At 30.2% G+C, this 20,287-nt stretch overlaps 1 protein-coding gene across 1 annotated transcript; it reads right to left on the reverse strand.

Moving 5' to 3' along the window:
- Nucleotides 1-740: 740 nt before the first annotated feature.
- Nucleotides 741-20,215, reverse strand: LOC111696222 (uncharacterized). Its single transcript, XM_023465769.1, has 13 exons — nucleotides 20,198-20,215; nucleotides 13,910-13,978; nucleotides 12,156-12,178; nucleotides 12,011-12,058; nucleotides 11,432-11,490; nucleotides 9,209-9,319; nucleotides 8,269-8,298; nucleotides 3,965-4,027; nucleotides 3,675-3,758; nucleotides 3,058-3,114; nucleotides 2,606-2,665; nucleotides 2,223-2,314; nucleotides 741-1,244 (listed from the first exon to the last, which is right to left on the reverse strand). The coding sequence occupies exons 2-13, from the start codon at nucleotides 13,957-13,959 to the stop codon at nucleotides 1,196-1,198; spliced, it is 726 nt and encodes a 241-aa protein (XP_023321537.1). The 5' UTR covers nucleotides 13,960-13,978; nucleotides 20,198-20,215; the 3' UTR covers nucleotides 741-1,195.
- Nucleotides 20,216-20,287: the final 72 nt, after the last annotated feature.

Genomic DNA, 20,287 nt, shown 5'->3' on the forward strand with positions numbered 1-20,287 from the left:
TTTTTAATTTTTTTGAAACACTGACCAACTGTTTGACCGTCCTCCACCCTACCCTATTCATGAAATAATTTTTATTACAAAAATTGCTCACAACTATATAGAGTTGAACAAAGTGTGTATCCGATCCCACCAATGGAAGGGTGTCAGCAGAGCTCTCTAAGTCTGTTGAGAGAAAGGGCGCTATGTAGGCTGTACTAGATATAGAAGTCTATACAAGGCCACTTCTCTGCACAACTGAGTGGAAAGCACTCACAATATATACAGGGTGTCCCACATCAAATTAGACCGCGTCAATGGGTCTAAATTACAATTTGGGGGATAAATCAGAAAATTTAAGAAAATGAATCCATTTTATAAATCTAATAAGGCAAATAGAATTTTTTTTTTGCTGCAAATGCTAGATTTTTTAGTATTTTGTGCGTATTTTGGCGTTAAAGATTGGAGATAATCTAAAATGATATGGGTTACTCTGTATAATATAGAATAACAGGTGGCAGCATTTGGTTTGGAAAGTGTTGGACTGTGGAGGTTATGCAGTACAATACATAAATGTCCAGATGTTCAGTAATCTTGGGGGGGGAGGGGGGGTTTTTAAGATTCACTTTCCAAACTTTCTCTTGTTATTTTATTATATTTACTTCAGTCATCAATTAATCAAACATGTATTTTCAAAACTGTTTCAAATAGTTGTCTCCCATACAAAATGCGAAACGGAAAACCAAAACAAAATGAAAATAATTGGGCCCCAGCAAGCATACAGAAATGTATTTTTTCACATTAAATGCTTGTTATCTGTGTAACTTCAAAATACAAGTAATTACCGATTATAACATGCAAAAAAATGTGCACATTAAGGTGGCCATAGCACTTGGCCAACAAGTCTGTCCTTCTAAATTTTAAACCTTGATTATAAAAACTAAAAACAATAAAAATGTCATAATTCTAGCGTAAACTGTTTTTAATCATGATAGGGTTAAGGTTACTGGGTATCTATAAATAGCACAACTTTAACATAAGGAGCAACCTTAAAAAATAATGCGCAGACAGTTTGAAAATGTAATAAAGTTTTTATTTCTTTAAATTTACTTTAATTTATTTTCGTCATTTTTGTTAACAACTTTTATAAACACCAAGTTATAGTATTACAGTATTAAGTATTTGTCAATATATGGTGTTTCTTCATAATATTGTTTATTTAGCAGTTAATGGATTTCCAAGTAGCCAGACCTCGTTCAATAATCCACCTAAAAAAATGTCATAATCATGTGCGAACCATAGAAAATGATAGTGTATAATCTATACAGGGTGTTGCCAAAAGAGGATAAGGACGCTTTTTGAGCGATTGCCTTTTTCATGTATTACAAATACTCAAATTTATGTGATATGTACTGGTTACAATGAATTCTGAAGAGGGTGTTTTTCCATGCAATTTTTTTTAAACAGTGGGAACACTACCAATCCCAAAATATATAAAATATTATATGTTCTCAATTTTTTAAAAGTGTACATTTTCGACAGGAAATGTATTATTTGAAATTGAGAGCAACCAAAATTCTGATTTGTTTACCCTCGATAAAAGCCGGAAAAAAATAGTTAAATTTATGGTCAAGCCCAATTTTGAATGCTTAAAAAGTTTCTAAAATCTTCCTTTCTTGAGGTTGAAAAAGTAAAACAATTGATTTAAAAAAATCTCGAATCATTGCAGCATATATTTAATAGTTTACACATTTTAATTTTCCAAAATGGTTGTATTTTATATAGTACATTATTGTCAAAATAAAACAGTTTTTTCGTTTTTTTAGTCTATAATACTTCAATACTTAAATAGCATTCCTAAAAAATGCAGAGGCATGCCGTTTTTTGTACGCATCAGTTGTTGCTTGTAAAACAAATTGTTCGGTTTTTAACAATTGTTTGTTGGATTAGTAAATTTTTTCAGCAATCGGTGTTTTTAGCTTCAAGTAGATAAAAGCGGTGTTTTTAACTTTAAGCGGTTGAAAATGGAGATGGCCCGTTCGTAAAAATTTGTCCGGTTTCAGAATTATCATTAATTCATTTTGTTTTGTCAACAATCGTTTAATTGAATTGTTCCATCAAGAAAATCATTTGTTATAAAACATAATAAGTTCGTTCGAAAACAATGTTTCTTAACACTGTTCGTTCAGAAAATTTTGTTCAAAAGTTCAATTTAAACATTTCTAGATAAAGGGTTGATTACTTACTTAACGATATCTAGTATAGAAGTTCCTATAAAGAGCCCAATGTATCCACCAATAGCTATGATTATACCATCCCAGCCATACATCAGTACCTCCTAGCAAAATAATTTAAAATTTAAAGAATTTTAAAAATGTTTATAGAAAGACCTTAGCATAGAACAGTTTTCCCCCAGACCCTTCGGCCTGTTAAGCTAAGATCAATAAATCTTGTTTTTTCTTTATGTATTTGGCTTAAGATTTATTCGGTCTCTGAAATGTAACAATGATGGTTTTCGGTTGGTCAGAATTAATAGTGTTAAACCAAATTTTTAAACTTTTCAATGAAAACAATACAATCTTTTAATTATTGAAACTTAATTTTAAGATTAAGGCAAAAAACACTTCACCTTGGTTTCCCTGACTTTTTCAGGCATTCCATTGATAGTTAGACTGGTTGTATCAGCACCCTTTATCACAAATAAACTTATTACTGGGCACATTTATAATTTTCTAACCCTCATATTACAACCTTCTGTCGTAAATTTGATATTTTAAACTACTGATTCTGGTAAAATTGACTTAATAAAGTTTGAAATATCAATGGTTTACATAATCAAGGTACAATGATAAAGAGATTAGCCAAATTTAGTTTGCGCCGATTGTTAATTTTTTTTAAGAAAAATAATACCTGTACATCTTTGCAACAAAAAAAACACATATCGTATTATAGAAAAAAAGCGCTTAACATCAGATTTAAAAAGCCCTCAAAATTAGTTCTTTAAAAAAATATTTCAAAAAATTAGAAAATACATTGGTTCAATAAGATTAAATTTTTAATTATTTACTGTTTTCACTTTACCGTTTGGGAGTTTTCCATTGGATAGCTTTCCTCAGTCCATCTACAGACTGGCATACACTGAACACAAATTATTATAAAATTATCAGTCCATCTACAGACTGGCATACACTGAATACAAATTATTATAAAATTATCAGTGTCCGAATTTAATTAATTTAAGCCGTGTCTCAAATCCCCAAAAAGTAAAAACTGGTTTCAATTAAACGCCGGCTTAAATCTGGAAACATTAAATACAATTTTATGGAACCAACTACATTTGAGCCGCAGCTTAAATTTAAGCCGCGTCTGCAATTCTTTAAATTCGGCCTCAGTTAGATTATTTTCTTTGTCGGTCAAATGTATAAGAATTGTTAATTTCGAAAGCTGGTCTTTGGGGTGTGAAAAAATCTTGCTATTTTCAATCATATTGATTGATTGTTGATAAAGAGATATTGAAAAGAACTAAATGTTTTGAATTTCTATAATATAGTCAAATAAAGGAATTGAATATTTGCCACAGTTCCAGCTACTGCACTTTTAAATTAATTTATCAGCTAATATTTTACTTAAACATTTTATGTTTATTGTTCAAAGTTTAAAGATAATTAACGATATATTGAAGATAATTAGGTGCTTACATCTTCTTTGGATGCACATTTATTTTGAAGTAGGCCAAATCTTCCATTAGAAAGATTATTATTCCAAATCGTGATGCTGTCATTCTATGGTAGAAAAATCTTTTAAATGGTTAAAAGTAAGACCATAAAATTTGAAAAAGATAAGATCTTCGTCAAACATTTAGTTATTCTATTCTTAGTTTAGATTACTGTCCCTTTACCTTAATTAAAAAATAATGATACAGCCTCTTAAAAAGTATAAAAAAAGAGTATTTAACATCTAAACCAAGAATTGTATTGAAAAGATTTCCCTTGTTGCACTTCTCCATGTTAAGGTCAGAAAACATGTTTATTCCAATAGGTTCACATTTCATCTAAACAATTACAAACATAAATATATATATATACTCATTTTTTTCCTTTTAAATATTCAAAAATTTTACTGTGTTTTTTATTTACTGACAGTTTCTAAAGAAATTGTTGGTCTCAAAAACAGATTGAAAAACATTTTCTTATTTATTTCTTTTTCAGTTTTTAAACTTCACATTTTATTAAAAAGGAATTATACTAAGCATAATGTTTCCCGCCGAATGACGATCCTCATGCAATTTTTTTTTTATTTTGTCCATTCATAAACCTTTCCTAGGGCCATGTGATGTCCCACACAAAAGTTGGGCCCGATCGGTTCAACCGTTATTGGATACAAACAAACACCCAGACAGACAAGCAAAGTAAATAAATAGATTAAGTTTATTTTCTTACAGTAAGATGAAATTATTATTTTTTATTTATTAAAATCTATAAAATCTTTAATTTATGTAATGTCTCCATGATGATTGGTAAAAAAATGTGATATTAAAAAATTCAGTGTAACAAAAACTGCTCAATGTGTATATTTGGCCTTTTTTTGTTTTCATATTATAAAATATTTATAACATAAGAAACATTCAGTTCAAAAATCTAAGGGAGTTAAGAATTTAAATTGTTATAATTTTTTAACTCTAAATTTTGTTCAAAAACATTTGATGTTTATTTATATTCACCAAATCAATTATTTTTATTTTTTTAAAAGTGGCTCATTATAAAAATGGTTCCCCCACCTCGTACAGTTTAACTGAAATGCTAACCCCACTTCGCAGGAATAATTAAGAAAATCAATTTTTAAATGTTGTCCTTATATGTCTGATATTCTCTCAGCCTAGTGTTTGTTCTGTCTGGATGATGTGACCTTAGATCTTTCAAACTATGATTCTGAATCAAATAATCTAATTTTGAATCATCACAGGTTTACACCAACACAGGTTGCAAAAAAAGAGTAACCTCGTGAATCGATAATCGTGAAATCGCTCATCTGTATTCATAAAATTGTTTCTTTTTTTGTGCAAACTCTCCTGTATGGTGTTTTAACAATAATTTTTGAAAATTTGTATTTTTTTTTGGTACTCGACCAATGGCCCAAAAGAAAATTCAAGAACCTTTGTTTCTCTCAAAATCAAAAGTTCAGAAAATCAAAAATGTGTATATAAATTATTTTATAGAAATTTTAAAAAATTTAATGATTAAATTAAAGAATCACAGAAAATTTGCAAAATTGTAATAAGAAAATTCACAATTTTTAGTTTTGGTCTAATTTTGAAGGAAAATATTCTCTTACTCCTTTTGCACCAGGCGCCGCAAATCACACTTTTTTTGGTTCACCCTGTATAGTAGATTATGTGTTTTTTTAAATATCAATCTTGGCATTAAATATTTCTTAAAATCTCCTTATTTCATTTATTAAAAATCTCAACACATTGAAATTCACCTGTTCTTTTCGTACAAAATTTTCCAGAATCCTTCGTTTATATAAGTTTGTGTCAGTTTCATGAAAACAGTTCTCCCTAGATTACTATTCTTGCGACTTTGTATATTTGATATTTTTCCACAGCTCAAAATTACCTTTTATAGGCTAGATATCCTTTTGTGGGCAAGAGGTTAAATTTCTCCCTAGAAATGCCCAGTCTAGGGTTTTCAGATGAATGATTACTGAAGAAAAAAATTAAATGTTGATAAGAATCAACAAAGAACTGTGTTTTTTTTCAAAAATTGACTTACATAATTTTTTAGTTGGTGAAAATGTGGGAAACGGCCTAAACAATGAACTAAATCAAGTATTAAATGGGTTAATGTATTAATTCAAATTTTGTTTAATTTGGAAAAAAGTAACAATTCTTTTTTAGTTGTCTATGTAAAGAAAAGTAATCAACATTTTTTCCATGTGTTTGCATGCAATATATATATATACTTATATCTGCTATAACTGAAACCTGGTTTTTGGTAAAATATAGACCTCATAACTACTATTTTGCTTAAATCTTAGATTCCATCCTATGAAATTAAATCATATGAACTAACAATGACGTTTAAAGGCTTTTTAATTGTTATAAATGATTTGATGGATTGTATATATTAATATATTTGATAGTAATAATAAAAACGGAAACATTTGAATCGATGATAGATTTCATTGATTGATTGAGTTTAAAGATTTGATTTATTTAATTGCTTTTAAACACTCATCTGTATGTATTTTATTCCATTCTATTTTACATTAATGTATTTTTGTTCATTAACCATCTCAAAATTTGCAGCTTTTCCCGTTCGGTAACCTAGAACTTGATAATGGAATGTTAACCAGCCCTATCATAAGACCTACCCTCAGACGTTACTTCTTGTGTCGCTGTTTCATTGGTTGATAAGCTGAAGCACCGACCATAGTGTGTATCAACTTCACGTACTTTTACTTCGACTGAAATCATGGAAATTATTTGGAAACCTGGACGATACAAGTTTTATTAGGTGGTGGGATTTTTTAGGTATAGTATCGCCAATAAATCACTATCAATATGTAATATCAAATATAAATCACCTTGACGTGCAGGACTTTAATTGTGGCATAGTTGTTTAAATGTTCGTCAAAATGATGAAAAATTGAAGTTTGCAGTAGCATATTTGGTTCCCTACATTGGAGGGAAATTGTTTCAGCGGAGGGAATGCACAATTATGATTAATGACTTCATTGAAGGGATGTTAATTAACACCTGGAACACTAATTACTCTATGATATGGATTGTAATTTACACTCAGAACACCAGTTACTTCATCGGAGTAATAAGTGTTCCAATTGTTAATTAAAATCCCTCTGATGAAGTAATTATTGTCCTGAGTGTTATTAATCATCCCTCCGATGGAGTAATTAGTGTCCTGAGTGTTAATAATCATCCCTCGGTTGAAGTAATTAGTGTCCTGAGTGTTAATAATAATCCTTCCGATGGAGTAATTAGTGTCCTAAGTGTTAATTAATCATCCCTCTGATGGAGTAATTAGTGTCCTGAGTGCTAATTACCATCCCTCTGATGGAGTAATTAGTGTCCTGAGTGCTAATTACCATCCCTCTGATGGAGTAATTAGTGTCCTGAGCGTTTTTTACCATCACTCCGATAGAATATTATAGTGTCCTGAGTGTTACCATCCCTCTGATGGAGTAATTAGTGTCCTTAGTGTTAATCAACATCCCTCCGATGGAATATTTAGTGTCCCAAGTGTTAATTACCATCCCTCCAATGGAGTAATTAATGTCCTGCATGTTAAATTACATCCCTTCAATGGAGTAATTAGTAACCTGAGTATTAATAAGTTTATTTATAATAGTATCATTTTGGTTTTTGGGGATGTATTTATTTACAAAACTATTATTTTGGTTTAGAGTTTGTTTGAAAGATAATTTTAAAGCCTATTCAAATTAAATTTTATTTCGAGCTTTGAGAACGACACAAATATATTCTTAAAATGCGAGAACTTTTGAGGTGTAGAGAAAATTTGAGTCCAACACTTTTAACACTGTGCCAAATATGTAGGTATTTTTATGAAATGCTGTGTACTTGTCTCATGAATGGTTATTTTTAGATATAAATAATAAAATTTTTGATAAGGCATAAAAAAATAACAACAGTTTCTGTATTATTCTTGTTTAAATAAATTTGTTTTTTACATTTTAGCGTGATGATTACTTTAAAATAGCACCGTTTAGATGAAAAATTTCACTATGCTGTATGCATGAATGAAAAAATACGCAATATAGGTTAATAAAATCAAAACCATATTTGACTTTGCATAAACTTACATTTCGGCAATGGAAAAAATGGATTAGGCAACAAAACATCTCCGTTGGAATCAGCACACATTTTGAATTCTCCTCTTTACAAATATTCAGATTCAAAATAATGATAACAAATTTCATGGTATTGTCAAGTTGTCTTAGGGCACTTCATGCTTAATCACAATTAGGGGGGGGAGGGTAAAAAACACCTCAACCCATCTATACTAGACAAAAGTAGCCCATTCGGAAAAGGGTTAAATATTAATTCAAAGTGAAAAAGATAAATCATATAAAGTGTGACAGGAGGCGGGGGGGGGGGTCCTTTTATGGAAATTACAAAATACTTATATTTGACCCTTATCAAAATATCTTAAAAGATCAATATTAAAAAAATAGAAAGTTCTATTATTTTCAATTCCTTGCATAAAAATTGCACATGTCCAGAACATCCGAGAGTTCTGGAACATGGTTGCTCACATTGTTTATGATGGTCTCTTCCAGCACCTTCTAAAAATGAATGAACTTTTACAGAAAATTAAAGATAACACAATTATAAAATGCATTTAGTAGAGCATGAACAAATGGCGTGCAGCTTAAAATCATTTAATTTTTAAAAAACCCATTTAAGGGGTGAGCTTAAAGTTATCATCAATGCATAGATGGCAATGCCCGTTTCAAATTTGGTATCTTTTTCTGATTAATAACTTGGGAGATATTGTCGTTTTCTAGGTTTAAAAGTGTTTGATTCTTTTAATTCATTTATGTTTTACTGCAGTAGAAATACACAAGTCACTTTTTATATCCCCCAATATAATCAGTATTAAAAACTCTAAACCATTATCTAATTTACACTTAATCACACAAAGCTTTTAAAGGTACTGAGTGAATCAGGCAATTTAATCTTTGCATGGAGGGTCACTTGAAATTACGCTTACAGTTCTTTAAATGGAAAAAGTATTGCCTGAATTTTATCATGATACTTCATACATACTTCATTCAAAAGATGATATTTTTAAATTCAGTTATTTGGCATTTTATTTTATAGAAACAGAGAAACAGAAAGAAAACACTTTTGTGTTTTCAATCCCGGGAATAAATGGTTGTCCGTAGCTATTGCTGCACTCTTGCGGAATAGTTTAATTTATGTGTAGATTTAACCTGTTCGTACCCTACAATTTTTCCAATTCTTATGACTTTGCGACCTAATGGTGCAGAACTCTAATTATTGTATAGTTAGATTTGTCATCAAATTGGCCGGATTCATAATTTAAAATATCAAAAGTTTACGATATTATGTTAGGAAAATAATATAGGAAAAGAAAATTTTAAATTGCGATTATTGTTCAAATCCAATAACAGCTGTTAAAGAGTTTAAGATTTTCACACAAACATTTTGACCTCATGCACTTTAACTTGCCTTAAAATTCTGAAAAGTTTTATTGTAGTCATTGCCTCCATCTTCTAGTGCAATGTTTGTAAAGAATATTCCAAATGAAGTTGTTGTTGTTGTATGTTGGCAAACGGTGATCTAATAAAATAATTTAAAAATATTTTTTGCATTGTCTAACTTTCTTTGATCGAGTAATGATTAAAAATATTAAACCTTGTTCTCTAAAAAACCGAATAAGAAAATATCTGAACAAGAACTGTTGTTAACGAGAAAAAATATTTTTTAGCATTTATAACAAAAAATAGTTAATTTTCTTCATGTCAGAAACAAAATTAAGAAATCATGAGGCAATCCAGACGGAAATACAATTTAAAAAATGTTTAATTATCACTTATATTATTTTCTCTATAAGGTTTGGAATATCATCCAAACCAAATTGTTAAAAAAAATTGTTTGCAAAAGAAAGACAGCCCCTTTAAGTAAACTGAATCAGTCCAGTACAAAATATGTCTTTGAAAAGTGTTTAATTTATTAATGAAGTATTGACGACATTCTGTTGCAATTTTGTTTTCTAATCAGCACAGACAAACACAACATTTAAAAAAGAAGGAAGATGTTGAAAAGAATTAAATTTTTCATAGATTTTCTCATGGTTCTAGAGTCTGATATTGATGAAGAAGTATTCCCTCCAGAAACTGTATTTATAGGTCTAGAGTCTAATATTGATGAAATATTACCTCTGGAAACTGTATTTATAGTTCTAGAGTCTAAAATTGATGAAATATTACCTCCGGAAACTGTATTTATTGTTCTAGAGTCCAATATTGATGAAATATAACCTCTGGAAACTGTATTTATGGTTTTAGAGTCTAATATGGATGAAATACTACCTCTGGAAACTGTATTTATGGTTCTAAAGTCTAATATTTATGAAATATTACCTCTGGAAACTGTATTATGGTTTTAGAGTCTAATATTGATGAAATATTACCTCTGGAAACTGTATTTATGGTTCATGAGTCTGATATTTATGAAATATTACCTCTGGAAACTGTATTTATGGTTCAAGAGTCTAATATTGATGAATAAATTACCTGAAAACTGCACTATGGTCCTTATAACTGAAATATTACCTCTAGAACCTGTATTTATTGTTCTAAAGTCTAATAATGATGAAATATTACCTCTGGAAACTGTATTTATGGTTCTAGAGTCCAATATTGATGAAATAAAACCTCTGGAAACTGTTTTTATAGTTATAAAGTCTAATATTGATGAATATTACCTCTGGAAACTGTATTATGGTTTTAGAGTCTAATATTGGTGAAATATTACCTCTGGAAACTGTATTTATGGTTCTAGAGTCTAATAATGATGGAATATTACCTCTGGAAACTGTATTTATGGGTCTAGAGTCTATATTGATAAAATATTACATCTGGAAACTGTATTTATGGCTCGAGAGTCCAATATTGATGAATAAATTACCTCTGGAAACTTTATTTATGGTTCTAAAGTCTAATATTGATGAAATATTACCTCTGGAAACTGTATTTATGGTTCTAAAGTCTAATATTTATGAAATATTACCTCTTGAAACTGTATTTATGGTTTTAGAGTCTAATATTGATGAAGTATTACCTCTGGAAACTGTATTTATGGCTCCAGAGTCTATGTTGATAAAATATTACCTCTGGAAACTGTATTTATGGTTCGAGAGTCCAATATTGATGAATAAATTACCTCCGAAAACTGTATTTATTGTTCTAGAGTCCAATATTGATGAAATATAACCTCTGGAAACTGTATTATGGTTTTAAAGTCTAATATAGATGAAATATTACCTCTGGAAACTGTATTATGGTTCTAGAGTCTAATATTGATTAAATATTACCTCTAAAAACTGTATTTATGGGTGTAGAGTCTTTTTTGATAAAATATTACTTCTTGAAACTATATTTATGGTCTTATATTCTAATATTGATGAAATATTACCCCTGGAAACTGTATTTATGGGTCTAGAGTCTAATATTGATGAAATATTACCGCTGGAAACTTTATTTATGGTTATATAATCTAATAATGATGAAATACTACCTCTGGAAACTGTATTTATGGTTATATAGTCTAATAGTGATGAAATACTACCTCTGGAAACTGTATTTATGGTTATATAGTCTAAAAGTTATGAAATATGACCTCTGTTATCTGTATTTACAGTTATGTAGTCTAATATTGATGAAATATTACCTCTGGAAACTGTATTGGTCCTGGATCATCAACAAGGAGCACCTCGTAATGGGAGTTCCCTGAAACAGGAACTTTAGGTTTAGTTGATGGTTTTTAACACATTCTGAATTATAAAGATTGTATACATTGATTTTTAAATGATGAAGAAATTCTGATAACAATGTTTAAGAGAAGGTGGTGGATTTGTTTCTTTTCGTAACATTTAGCCCAACTGTTACACTGGAAGGAGAGTGCAAAACAGTGTAAACGTGAAGACAGCTAAGCCTATTGAGCCGAAATGATTACTTTTTGTGTCACATGACCCACCAAGGAAAGGTTTATGACCGCTCAAAATTTAAAAAGGCTACTTAGAAAAACTTGTTTTATAAGATTGTTAGTTCATGTTGTGAAAAGAAAAAAAATGGCGGCCTCATTAAAATTTTAGAGGAAAAACGAACGCAAAGCCCGCCTGAAATGCCTAAAACTTAAAAATATTTTGGACTCTGATTATTATCAAAGTTTCATGTTTATTACAAAGTAAATGACAATTGTTCATGGGAGCCCATTAATATTTGAATAAGGTAAAAATAAAAATCTAACCTTCGAGAAAATCAAAAACAACAGTTTTCGAGAAATGTACCATCAAAACTGCAGGTCTTACATTATCCCTTTTTATAACTTTTTGTGTAATTTTATTGTGAAATATTTTGATATTACTTCTTAAAACAAAATAAGGGTTAATTTCCTATAGCTGTAATCTCAGCTACCCTAAATAACAATGTCTCTAAGGAAGGCATGTTTCTAAAAACTATTAACTGAATTAATACTTATAATTTATTGGTGTCTGCATAAATTACTTCTGATTTCTGTTTGAATTGAAAAGATCAGAAATATATGATGTTCCATGAATATGAAATATCCAAATTTTTCATATTTCATTTCTATTCTTAGTTTTCTTTTGGTTAGAAAATTGTGTAACTCTCAATAAAATGTGCAAAGAAACTGATTACTCTCTCAAATTTAACTTTAAATACTTTGCAAGCTGATGGCTTAGATCATTTTATATTTCAAGTTATCAGTTCAAGTAGATAAAAGTTTGAAATATCAAATTTTTACACCAGCAGGGACCGAATTTTGTGAATTGGAGAGGTCGCTAAACTATACTAATATCCTGAATCTCCAATTCAAGTCCTCATGCATCATTAACTTTAAATGGATGATTTAAGATTTGAACTGGCGCGGTAGGTATTTCAGCGACCTAGCTCTAATTCGGTCAAAGATTGCAGAGATGAAAATTTTAAAAGTAGAGTTGGAGGCCGGTGTTCAATAGAAATTTAGGGATATAAAAATAGTATCTCTTAAAAATGTGCGAACGCTGTTATCTAAATATATTCAATTATAATGACTTTCTAATAGCTTAAGTTATGGGGAACTAAGCTAATTCAGGTTGGGTTAAACCTCCCAATACAAATATTGAATTAAGCTCTTATTAAAGAGATCGAGTGTCACCTAGCAAAAATGAAGAGAAAATAACATTATAAATAATTTTAGAAATGTAGATAGTTTAAGAATAATTTTTTGTTTAACCACAAAACGGGTTTAGCCCTTTATAATAAATTCAGGGGAAGAAATAATCATGTTCTGAATATGGTTAAAATTCCCTTTAATTACAAATTATGAATATTGCACATTACGAAAGTATTAGATATTGGCGTTTCTTGAACAAACATTGAAGTAGAATTATAAAAGGGTGATATTGCCTAAGCTTACACTAAAAAAACTAATGTTTTATCATGTTTGTAAAATCGAACAACCGGTTTTTGAGATACTGAACATGTTTCTCATAATTTTGAATACGGTAGGCGATTATATAAATTCAATTAATACAAATTTTTCATTAAGTTTTTGACACCTATCTCAAATTACAATTTTATAAGTAATAAAAGAGAAGCTTTTTACAATGATAACTTCTCTTTGTTTCCATGTTTTTGTGTATCCATGCTGTTTAAAAACTTGATATAAATCAAAATTGAAATCGTCTTTATTATAATGATATATTCGCCTACCACCGTAAATTTTAAGCGTGTGGAAGAGGAAAACGATACGGAATGCATATAGCATTCGATGTTATTACTAAGCAAATAGTTTTACTAGACACTCATTAAATTACTTTTAAAGTGAAATTGGTTTGAGTGTACTGAACAATTGCAGTGTCTCGTGTTCATTGGACTATTCAAAGTCATAACTTGAATCTAAAAGTCGTCTTCTATTTTCTTGTTCTCGCTGTACATTTGTTTAAAAAGTTGTTTATTTTTTTCTTATTTATTTTACTCCCAATGCGTCATACAAAATTCGTATATTAATCTGGATCTGTTACTGAAAACAAAACCTAGCTTTATGGATTAAAATCAACGAAACAGGTTAAATTAAAAAAAAATAGAGAATAATAATTATATGCCAAAATTATTTTTAAAAGCTGGTAAATACAAAAACTTGTACCTATGAAGCAGGTTGGATATGAATTTGCAGAGTCGTCTCCAAATTCTCATTCATCGTGGAATATGGGCTCTTAATTAAGAAGAAGATTCAAAAATACTTAAAAGTTTTTTGAAAAATTACATGATATTGCAATAAAACTGAATCTGAAGTTGGGTTTATTAAATAGGAATTTGTTGAACTAGAAATGGCTAGTTGAACTACAAAGCGAGTAAAAAAAATGGTTTCACTTTCGTCTTGTGCAATATCATACTTTTTTGTGCAGTTAATATTGTTTATATATAAACTACAGGGTGTCCCAAAAAACATGGGAATTCAGTGACGAATTCGATATCGTCTTTGTTATGAATTAGCATTATGTAATACCTAATTTCAAAAGCCATAATATTGTTATGTCTGCTAGAGTTTATTTTATGAAAAGGGTAAACGACTGTAAAGATGTGTCTATAATGTCCCCGCAAGATGAACAGTGAAGACGGACAAGTTAACTCTGTTTGTACTCTGCAATTTTCTTGTTTTACTAAGTACAACCGTATGCAGTCAAAACATAAACAAACAAAATGTGAACATAGCAGACGAAACTCTTACAGATTACAGCTTTCTCCCTAGGTATCACTATACTAAATCAAAGAATTATTTAAAAAGACGATATCGAATTCGTCACTGAATTCCCATGTTTATTCGGACACCCTGTATTTTTAAAATTGTTTGTTGATCGGTATATCCACGTCACTCCGGTTCATTTCATTTATCGGGCCGATTTTAAATCAGCTAGAGCAAGCTGTACAGTACAATGATTGATTGATTTGATATATTTATAATAACAAATTTTAGATTTTTATACTCTTTTTATAATTTGATAAAAAAGTTAGTTTGGATCTTTATCTTGGGCCATGTAAGTTTTAAGGAGACAAAAAATATGAATAACGGTACATACAGTGATAACCAGAAATCTCAGAAATTTAATAAGAAGTCGAATGTAGACTCAAGTTATGATTTAAATAGTCTAATGAGCAGGATGCGCAGCCATTGTGTCGTGTAATTAGACCAATTTCATTTAATATGTAAATTAACAATTTACAAGTAAAGCTTTTTGCTTTGTAACGTCAAATATACCTCAGAGTGCTTTAATGTCGTCTTCCTATTCTGGTTAGCACTGTCGTCTTCCTATTCTGGTTATCACTGTAGTTTAACTGCTTTTTGCTTTTCATAAAACCCAAGGAGATATTGAATAGAAGAAGGGGGCGATAGGGTTTCCGTACACTTTGCTGTGACGTTTTTGGACTGCTGAAGAACTAGTTTTTGCGCAACAACAATAACAAAGGCAGCCGATCTAATGTAAACAAACATGAGTTAGTAAGCTGTGAAAGTAGTATTATCTTGCTAAAAAAGATTGAAAAAGTTAAGGATTTTAGTTTTATACGAAAAGAACCTTATTACAGCGACATTTTCAATCAAATTCAAGGTTATCCCCCCCCCCCCNTTATTGTTGCTACGCAAAAACTAGTTCTTCAGCAGTCCAATAACGTCACTGCAAAGTACAGAAACCCTATCTCCCCCTCCGTCTATTCAATATCTCCTTGATAAAACCCAACCTTTGTTTCATCTAGTCTGTAGTCTGTACTATATATATTATACATGTATGTGTTTGCGAGTTCACAAAAGTGAAATTTTGATGACCGTCCGTTTATCTCTACTCGTATCTTGAATATTGCGTGGTGTGTGGATTCAAGGAAAGTAAAAAGGGAAAATTCTAATTAATGAAACCAAAGCGTACAGTAATCATCATAATGGTAAACGCTGGTCTAAACTTTTAAGAAAGGGCAAGCGGGAGAATGCAACTTAAATGTTTCGAAGGAAATCTATCGGTTAAATATAAAAAGTACTAAAATTTTAGTTTCACTGTTTGTAACGTTTTGTTCTAAAAATCTAACCTTCATAATGACGAACGCTTTGTCCAATGATCATAACGTTAGGATACCTCTTGAATGTTTATGTCGATTTTGATGATGTCCTAATTTTGAAAAAAATGTCTATTTTTTCTAAATGCTTTGAATTTTGATGTTTCTTCTTTCAGCGTAAGACATTATGGATTACACACTTTAAAGATTATAACTGCAACATCCTTTCTTGGTAAATGAAGACCAGATTTTTGTATTTAGAGCAGTTGTATCTAAACATTCTTTCGATTTTCATGATTTGCATCTTGTAAAATTTCGAAACAGGGTGAATTTTTATTTTTCGGTTGACAAAAAACGTATTTTTCTGGTTTAAATGAAAGCAAAGCTACCTGAGGAAGGCTGGAGGGGAAGGGTGCTAGATGCTGCTCCAAATAAAATTTAAATGTGCGAGTGCGAAACTTTTTATTTGAAAGGAATAGATGAGACATGGCTAAATCCAAAATGTTTGTTTGTTCAAAAAAGAGTGAAAACATATAGGGTTGTATTATACAAGAAATCTAATAAATTCAAGTATAACCCTCCATGCAAATATGACAATGCCCGATTCAAAGCGGTGTCATCAATAAGAAATCAATATTTATCATTGTGAGAAATGATTATTTTTAATAGTGGTTTCTCTACTAATGTCACTTGCGCAGAAAAATATAAAGGAAGTATCAGAATCAAACAATTTTAAAATTAGACAAATGTCAATATCTTTTACATTTTTGATCAGGTACAGGGTTCAAGGGTTAAGTTGTGAAAATCAGCCATTGCATGAAGGGTCACTTGAAATTACGCTTACAATCCTTTTTAATGTTTTTTAATAATTAAAGTAGAAAATTAGTATGAAAAGATTAAAATAATAAAACAATAAAACTTATTGTATATTCGATTCATATTTTAAGAATTTAAAAACATATTAATGAATTTGGCTTAATTTGTTTAAACTAAAATTAGATATTTGACAGTATCTAAAAGTGACGTAACATGACTTAAATGAAACGAAATTGCAATATTTTTGAGAGAAGAGAAATGAAAGTAGGTTAAACGTCGTAAATTTTAGTTTGAGACTAATTCATTATTTTCATTAACCAGCGTGCCCATAGTATTAAATTCAGGGATGATTTTTAATTTAAGAATGAAAATGAATTTGAAAATTTCTCTTTTTATAAATTTTAACGTTTTAATGCTTTTTCTTCCGTTCAGAAATAAATGATAAATTTCAACCCTGCGTTAAATAAATAAGTGAATCAGTGATATTATGAATAACTGTGATGAGTGTTAACCCCTGAATTCTAGTGATAAGGTGAAGAGTGTTTAGCCCTGTAATTAAGGTTTGGGTTTAGGGTCGTGCTCTTCAGTCAAGCAGTAGTGAAGTTTCTATACTGTGAATAGTGAAACCAGTGGCCTGTCCCAGTCTAATAAACTTATACAGGTTCGTAGTTCAAAAACCTACAGGATGTCTTAAAATAAACTTACACAGTTTTCTAGTTCACACACCTACAGAGTACAGTTTGTCTTAATATAAAACTTGGCTGTTTCGTAATTCACTCGCTTACAGGGTGTTTTAAATAAGCTAATACATGTCCGTAGCTCACACATATACAGTACAGGGTGTTTAAAATAAAAACTTAAACTGGTTCGTAGTTCATTCATCTACAGGATGTTTAATTAAATAAAATTATACATGTGTGCAGTTCACACATCTACAGAGTGTTTCAAAATGAACCTGTATTTGTCGTAGTTCACACAACTACAGGGTGTCTAAAAATTAATCGAAACACGTTCGTTGTGATCACATCTACAGTGTATCTTAAAATAAACGTTTACAGCCCAAACTTAACTGGGTGAACTTATTTTTGCAAGCGGCAATGTAAAACAAAAATATTCAAACAGTGTTTTCAGGGACTCAAGTCTAATTTCTTCCTTCTTAAATTGTTAAAGCCGTAAGTAATTTTTACGAAGTAACTGGCCCTGGAAATTATCCGTTTTTCGAGAGAAAAACAGGAACTTCTCTTTCATGTGCCAAGATGAGGTTGAGTCGATAATTAAATAGAGGTTTTGTTTTAATTTCGTCTCTTTTCTCTCTAATAAGATAATTGAAATACAATGCAAATTAGACCTTTCTTTCAAAAGATTCAATTCCAAGTAAAAATCTTGAGATTAAAATATTTATAAACTTTTTAGACAATTTGCCGTTGGTTATGAACACCCTTATCTATGAATTGATTATTGAAGATTTAACAGTTTTAAAACTATCTTTGACATCATGACGTGTGGCTAGACACGGTAGTCGTCAAGATGATTTAGAGTATAAACTTTAGACCAGTTTGATAGATAATTTAAACATTAGTTAAAAATGTGCAGTAGGATTCTCTTTTCATTTAAATTTTTTAGATAGATAGATGCTAAAATACAGTGATATCCATCAAACTCTGGATGATGACTTTAGAATTAAGTTACAGCTTTAAATAGTCCAATGAGACACTTTTCTCTAAATTACTGATTAGTGTTTAGTAAAACTATTAAATGTTGTTATAATGTCGTCTTCTTATTCCATTGATTTCCGTTTATTACTGTATAGTTGGATAAATAATCAGTTTTATTGATATAGATGGTTTTATCGTTATTGTATATATATTTGCTAAGTTCATCGCAAGTTGTAATTTAAATGCAATGCTACTATACAGATAATGCTTGCATGAGTTGAATAGAACTAAATAGCTAAATAGTAAGATAGCTATTAAATTAAAATTGTATAGAAAGTTGAATAGAAAACCCTTAAATAATTAGTAATTAATACTATAATTAGTAATTATAATTAGTTGAATAATTGGTTGGGTGTGTCTCTGGAAAAATACATATAGTGTTTCTATTCCATTTTGAATACATTCTTTGTTTAAACCATATTACCATCTTTTTATCACTATTACCTATGAGTTATGACTCCCCAAAATCAGATGCACAGTTAGTTGATTTATAAGTTGCAAAAGGAAGAAAGAAAAATTATATTTTCATTCGAATTCTCTTTCATTAAATTTGCCTTTAAGCACTTAATTTTGCCCTAAACAGGAGAAACTATGGGATAATTTTACCTCACAGGCAGTTAATTTGTTTAACACAGATAAAGACTGAGTATTTTCTGATACTACCAAAAACATTACTTCTAAAATTACAATATTTCGAAATATTGACGAGAATTCGATTTTTTATATTTCAGATTCTTGAGTCTTTCGAGTTAATCTAGTTGTTTTATCACTCAAATGTTAATTTTTATTAAACCACGTAAAACAGGATAAAATTTTTTTACGAAAATCACAATTTTTGTATAGAAAATACACAAAAAAAGATAATTCTTGAAGGTAAGTTTTAACAAAGAAATTAAACTATGCAAAATATTGAGATATCCATGAAATTTTACATGTATATAGTCATTATTTTTATGTTAATGCCCTTTACGTTTTAGTACTAACTGACGTAAAATATTTCATCTAAGAAGCAATGATTGATACATCTAAGTTTTAACGACTGACAGTCCCTTTAAGAACGAAATTTAGAAATTGTTTCCTCAGTTAAATATAAGGCGGGGGTTTAGTATAGTTTCACCACAGAAAACTGTTTAAACATGGCTCCTAGAAGTCTGGATGTAACGGGATTTCCATGTTTGCATTGTAACCTACAGTTTATCACAGGATAACTAAAAACTGCTTATAGGAACTGGCGACGTACTTTCATTCAAGTGACCTTCCATTTTTTCGAGACATTTTCGATTCACAATAGTACCCTTCAACCCTATTCCTGCTGGGGGGGGGTCAATTTGACCCCCCCCCTGTAGTTTTTTTTTACACAACTCAAAAAGTATTGGTCTGAGGCTGTTGAAATTTTCTGACTTTTCCTACATATCCAATAAGCTATATATCGATCCCAAATGATGCGGACGATCCAACACTCTAAATGCCACACAGGGACACAAACCCAACTATCAAATAAGCTATATATCGATCCCAAATGATGCGGACGATCCAACGCTCTAAATGCCACACAGGGACACAAACCCAACTATCAAATAAGCTATATATCGATCCGAAATGATGCGGACGATCCAACGCTCTAAATGCCACACATGGACACAAACCCAACTATCAAATAAGCTATATATCGATCCGAAATGATGGGGAAAATACAACACTCTAAATGCCACGCAGGGACACAAGCCTAGCTATCCAACAAGCTATATATCGATCCCAAATGATGGGGAAAATACAACACTCTAAATGCCACACAAGGACACAAGCCTAGCTATCAAACAAGCTATATATCGATCCCAAAATAGTATGGACGATCCTACCTATTTTATCAAAATCAGGATTACTCTCTCTCAGAAAACAGTTACTCTATAAACTAACTGTATTCTAATATCTTATGTTACATATTTACT

The sequence above is a fragment of the Eurytemora carolleeae genome, unplaced genomic scaffold, assembly GCF_000591075.1.
Source record: "Eurytemora carolleeae unplaced genomic scaffold, Eaff_2.0 scaffold12, whole genome shotgun sequence".
NCBI lineage: Eukaryota > Metazoa > Arthropoda > Copepoda > Calanoida > Temoridae > Eurytemora > Eurytemora carolleeae.

Excerpts from the sequence above, each read along its gene's own strand:
- LOC111696222 (XM_023465769.1), bottom strand. The coding sequence starts at position 13,959 with ATGAGAATTTGGAGACGACTCTGCAAATTCATATCCAACCTGCTTCAT. Across the intron at positions 12,179-13,909 it reads ATATCCAACCTGCTTCATAG|GGTAGCTGAGATTACAGCTA; the intron begins GTACAAGTTTTT and ends ATTGTTATTTAG. Across the intron at positions 3,115-3,674 it reads AATGTGCATCCAAAGAAGAT|TGTATGCCAGTCTGTAGATG; the intron begins GTAAGCACCTAA and ends ATTTGTGTTCAG.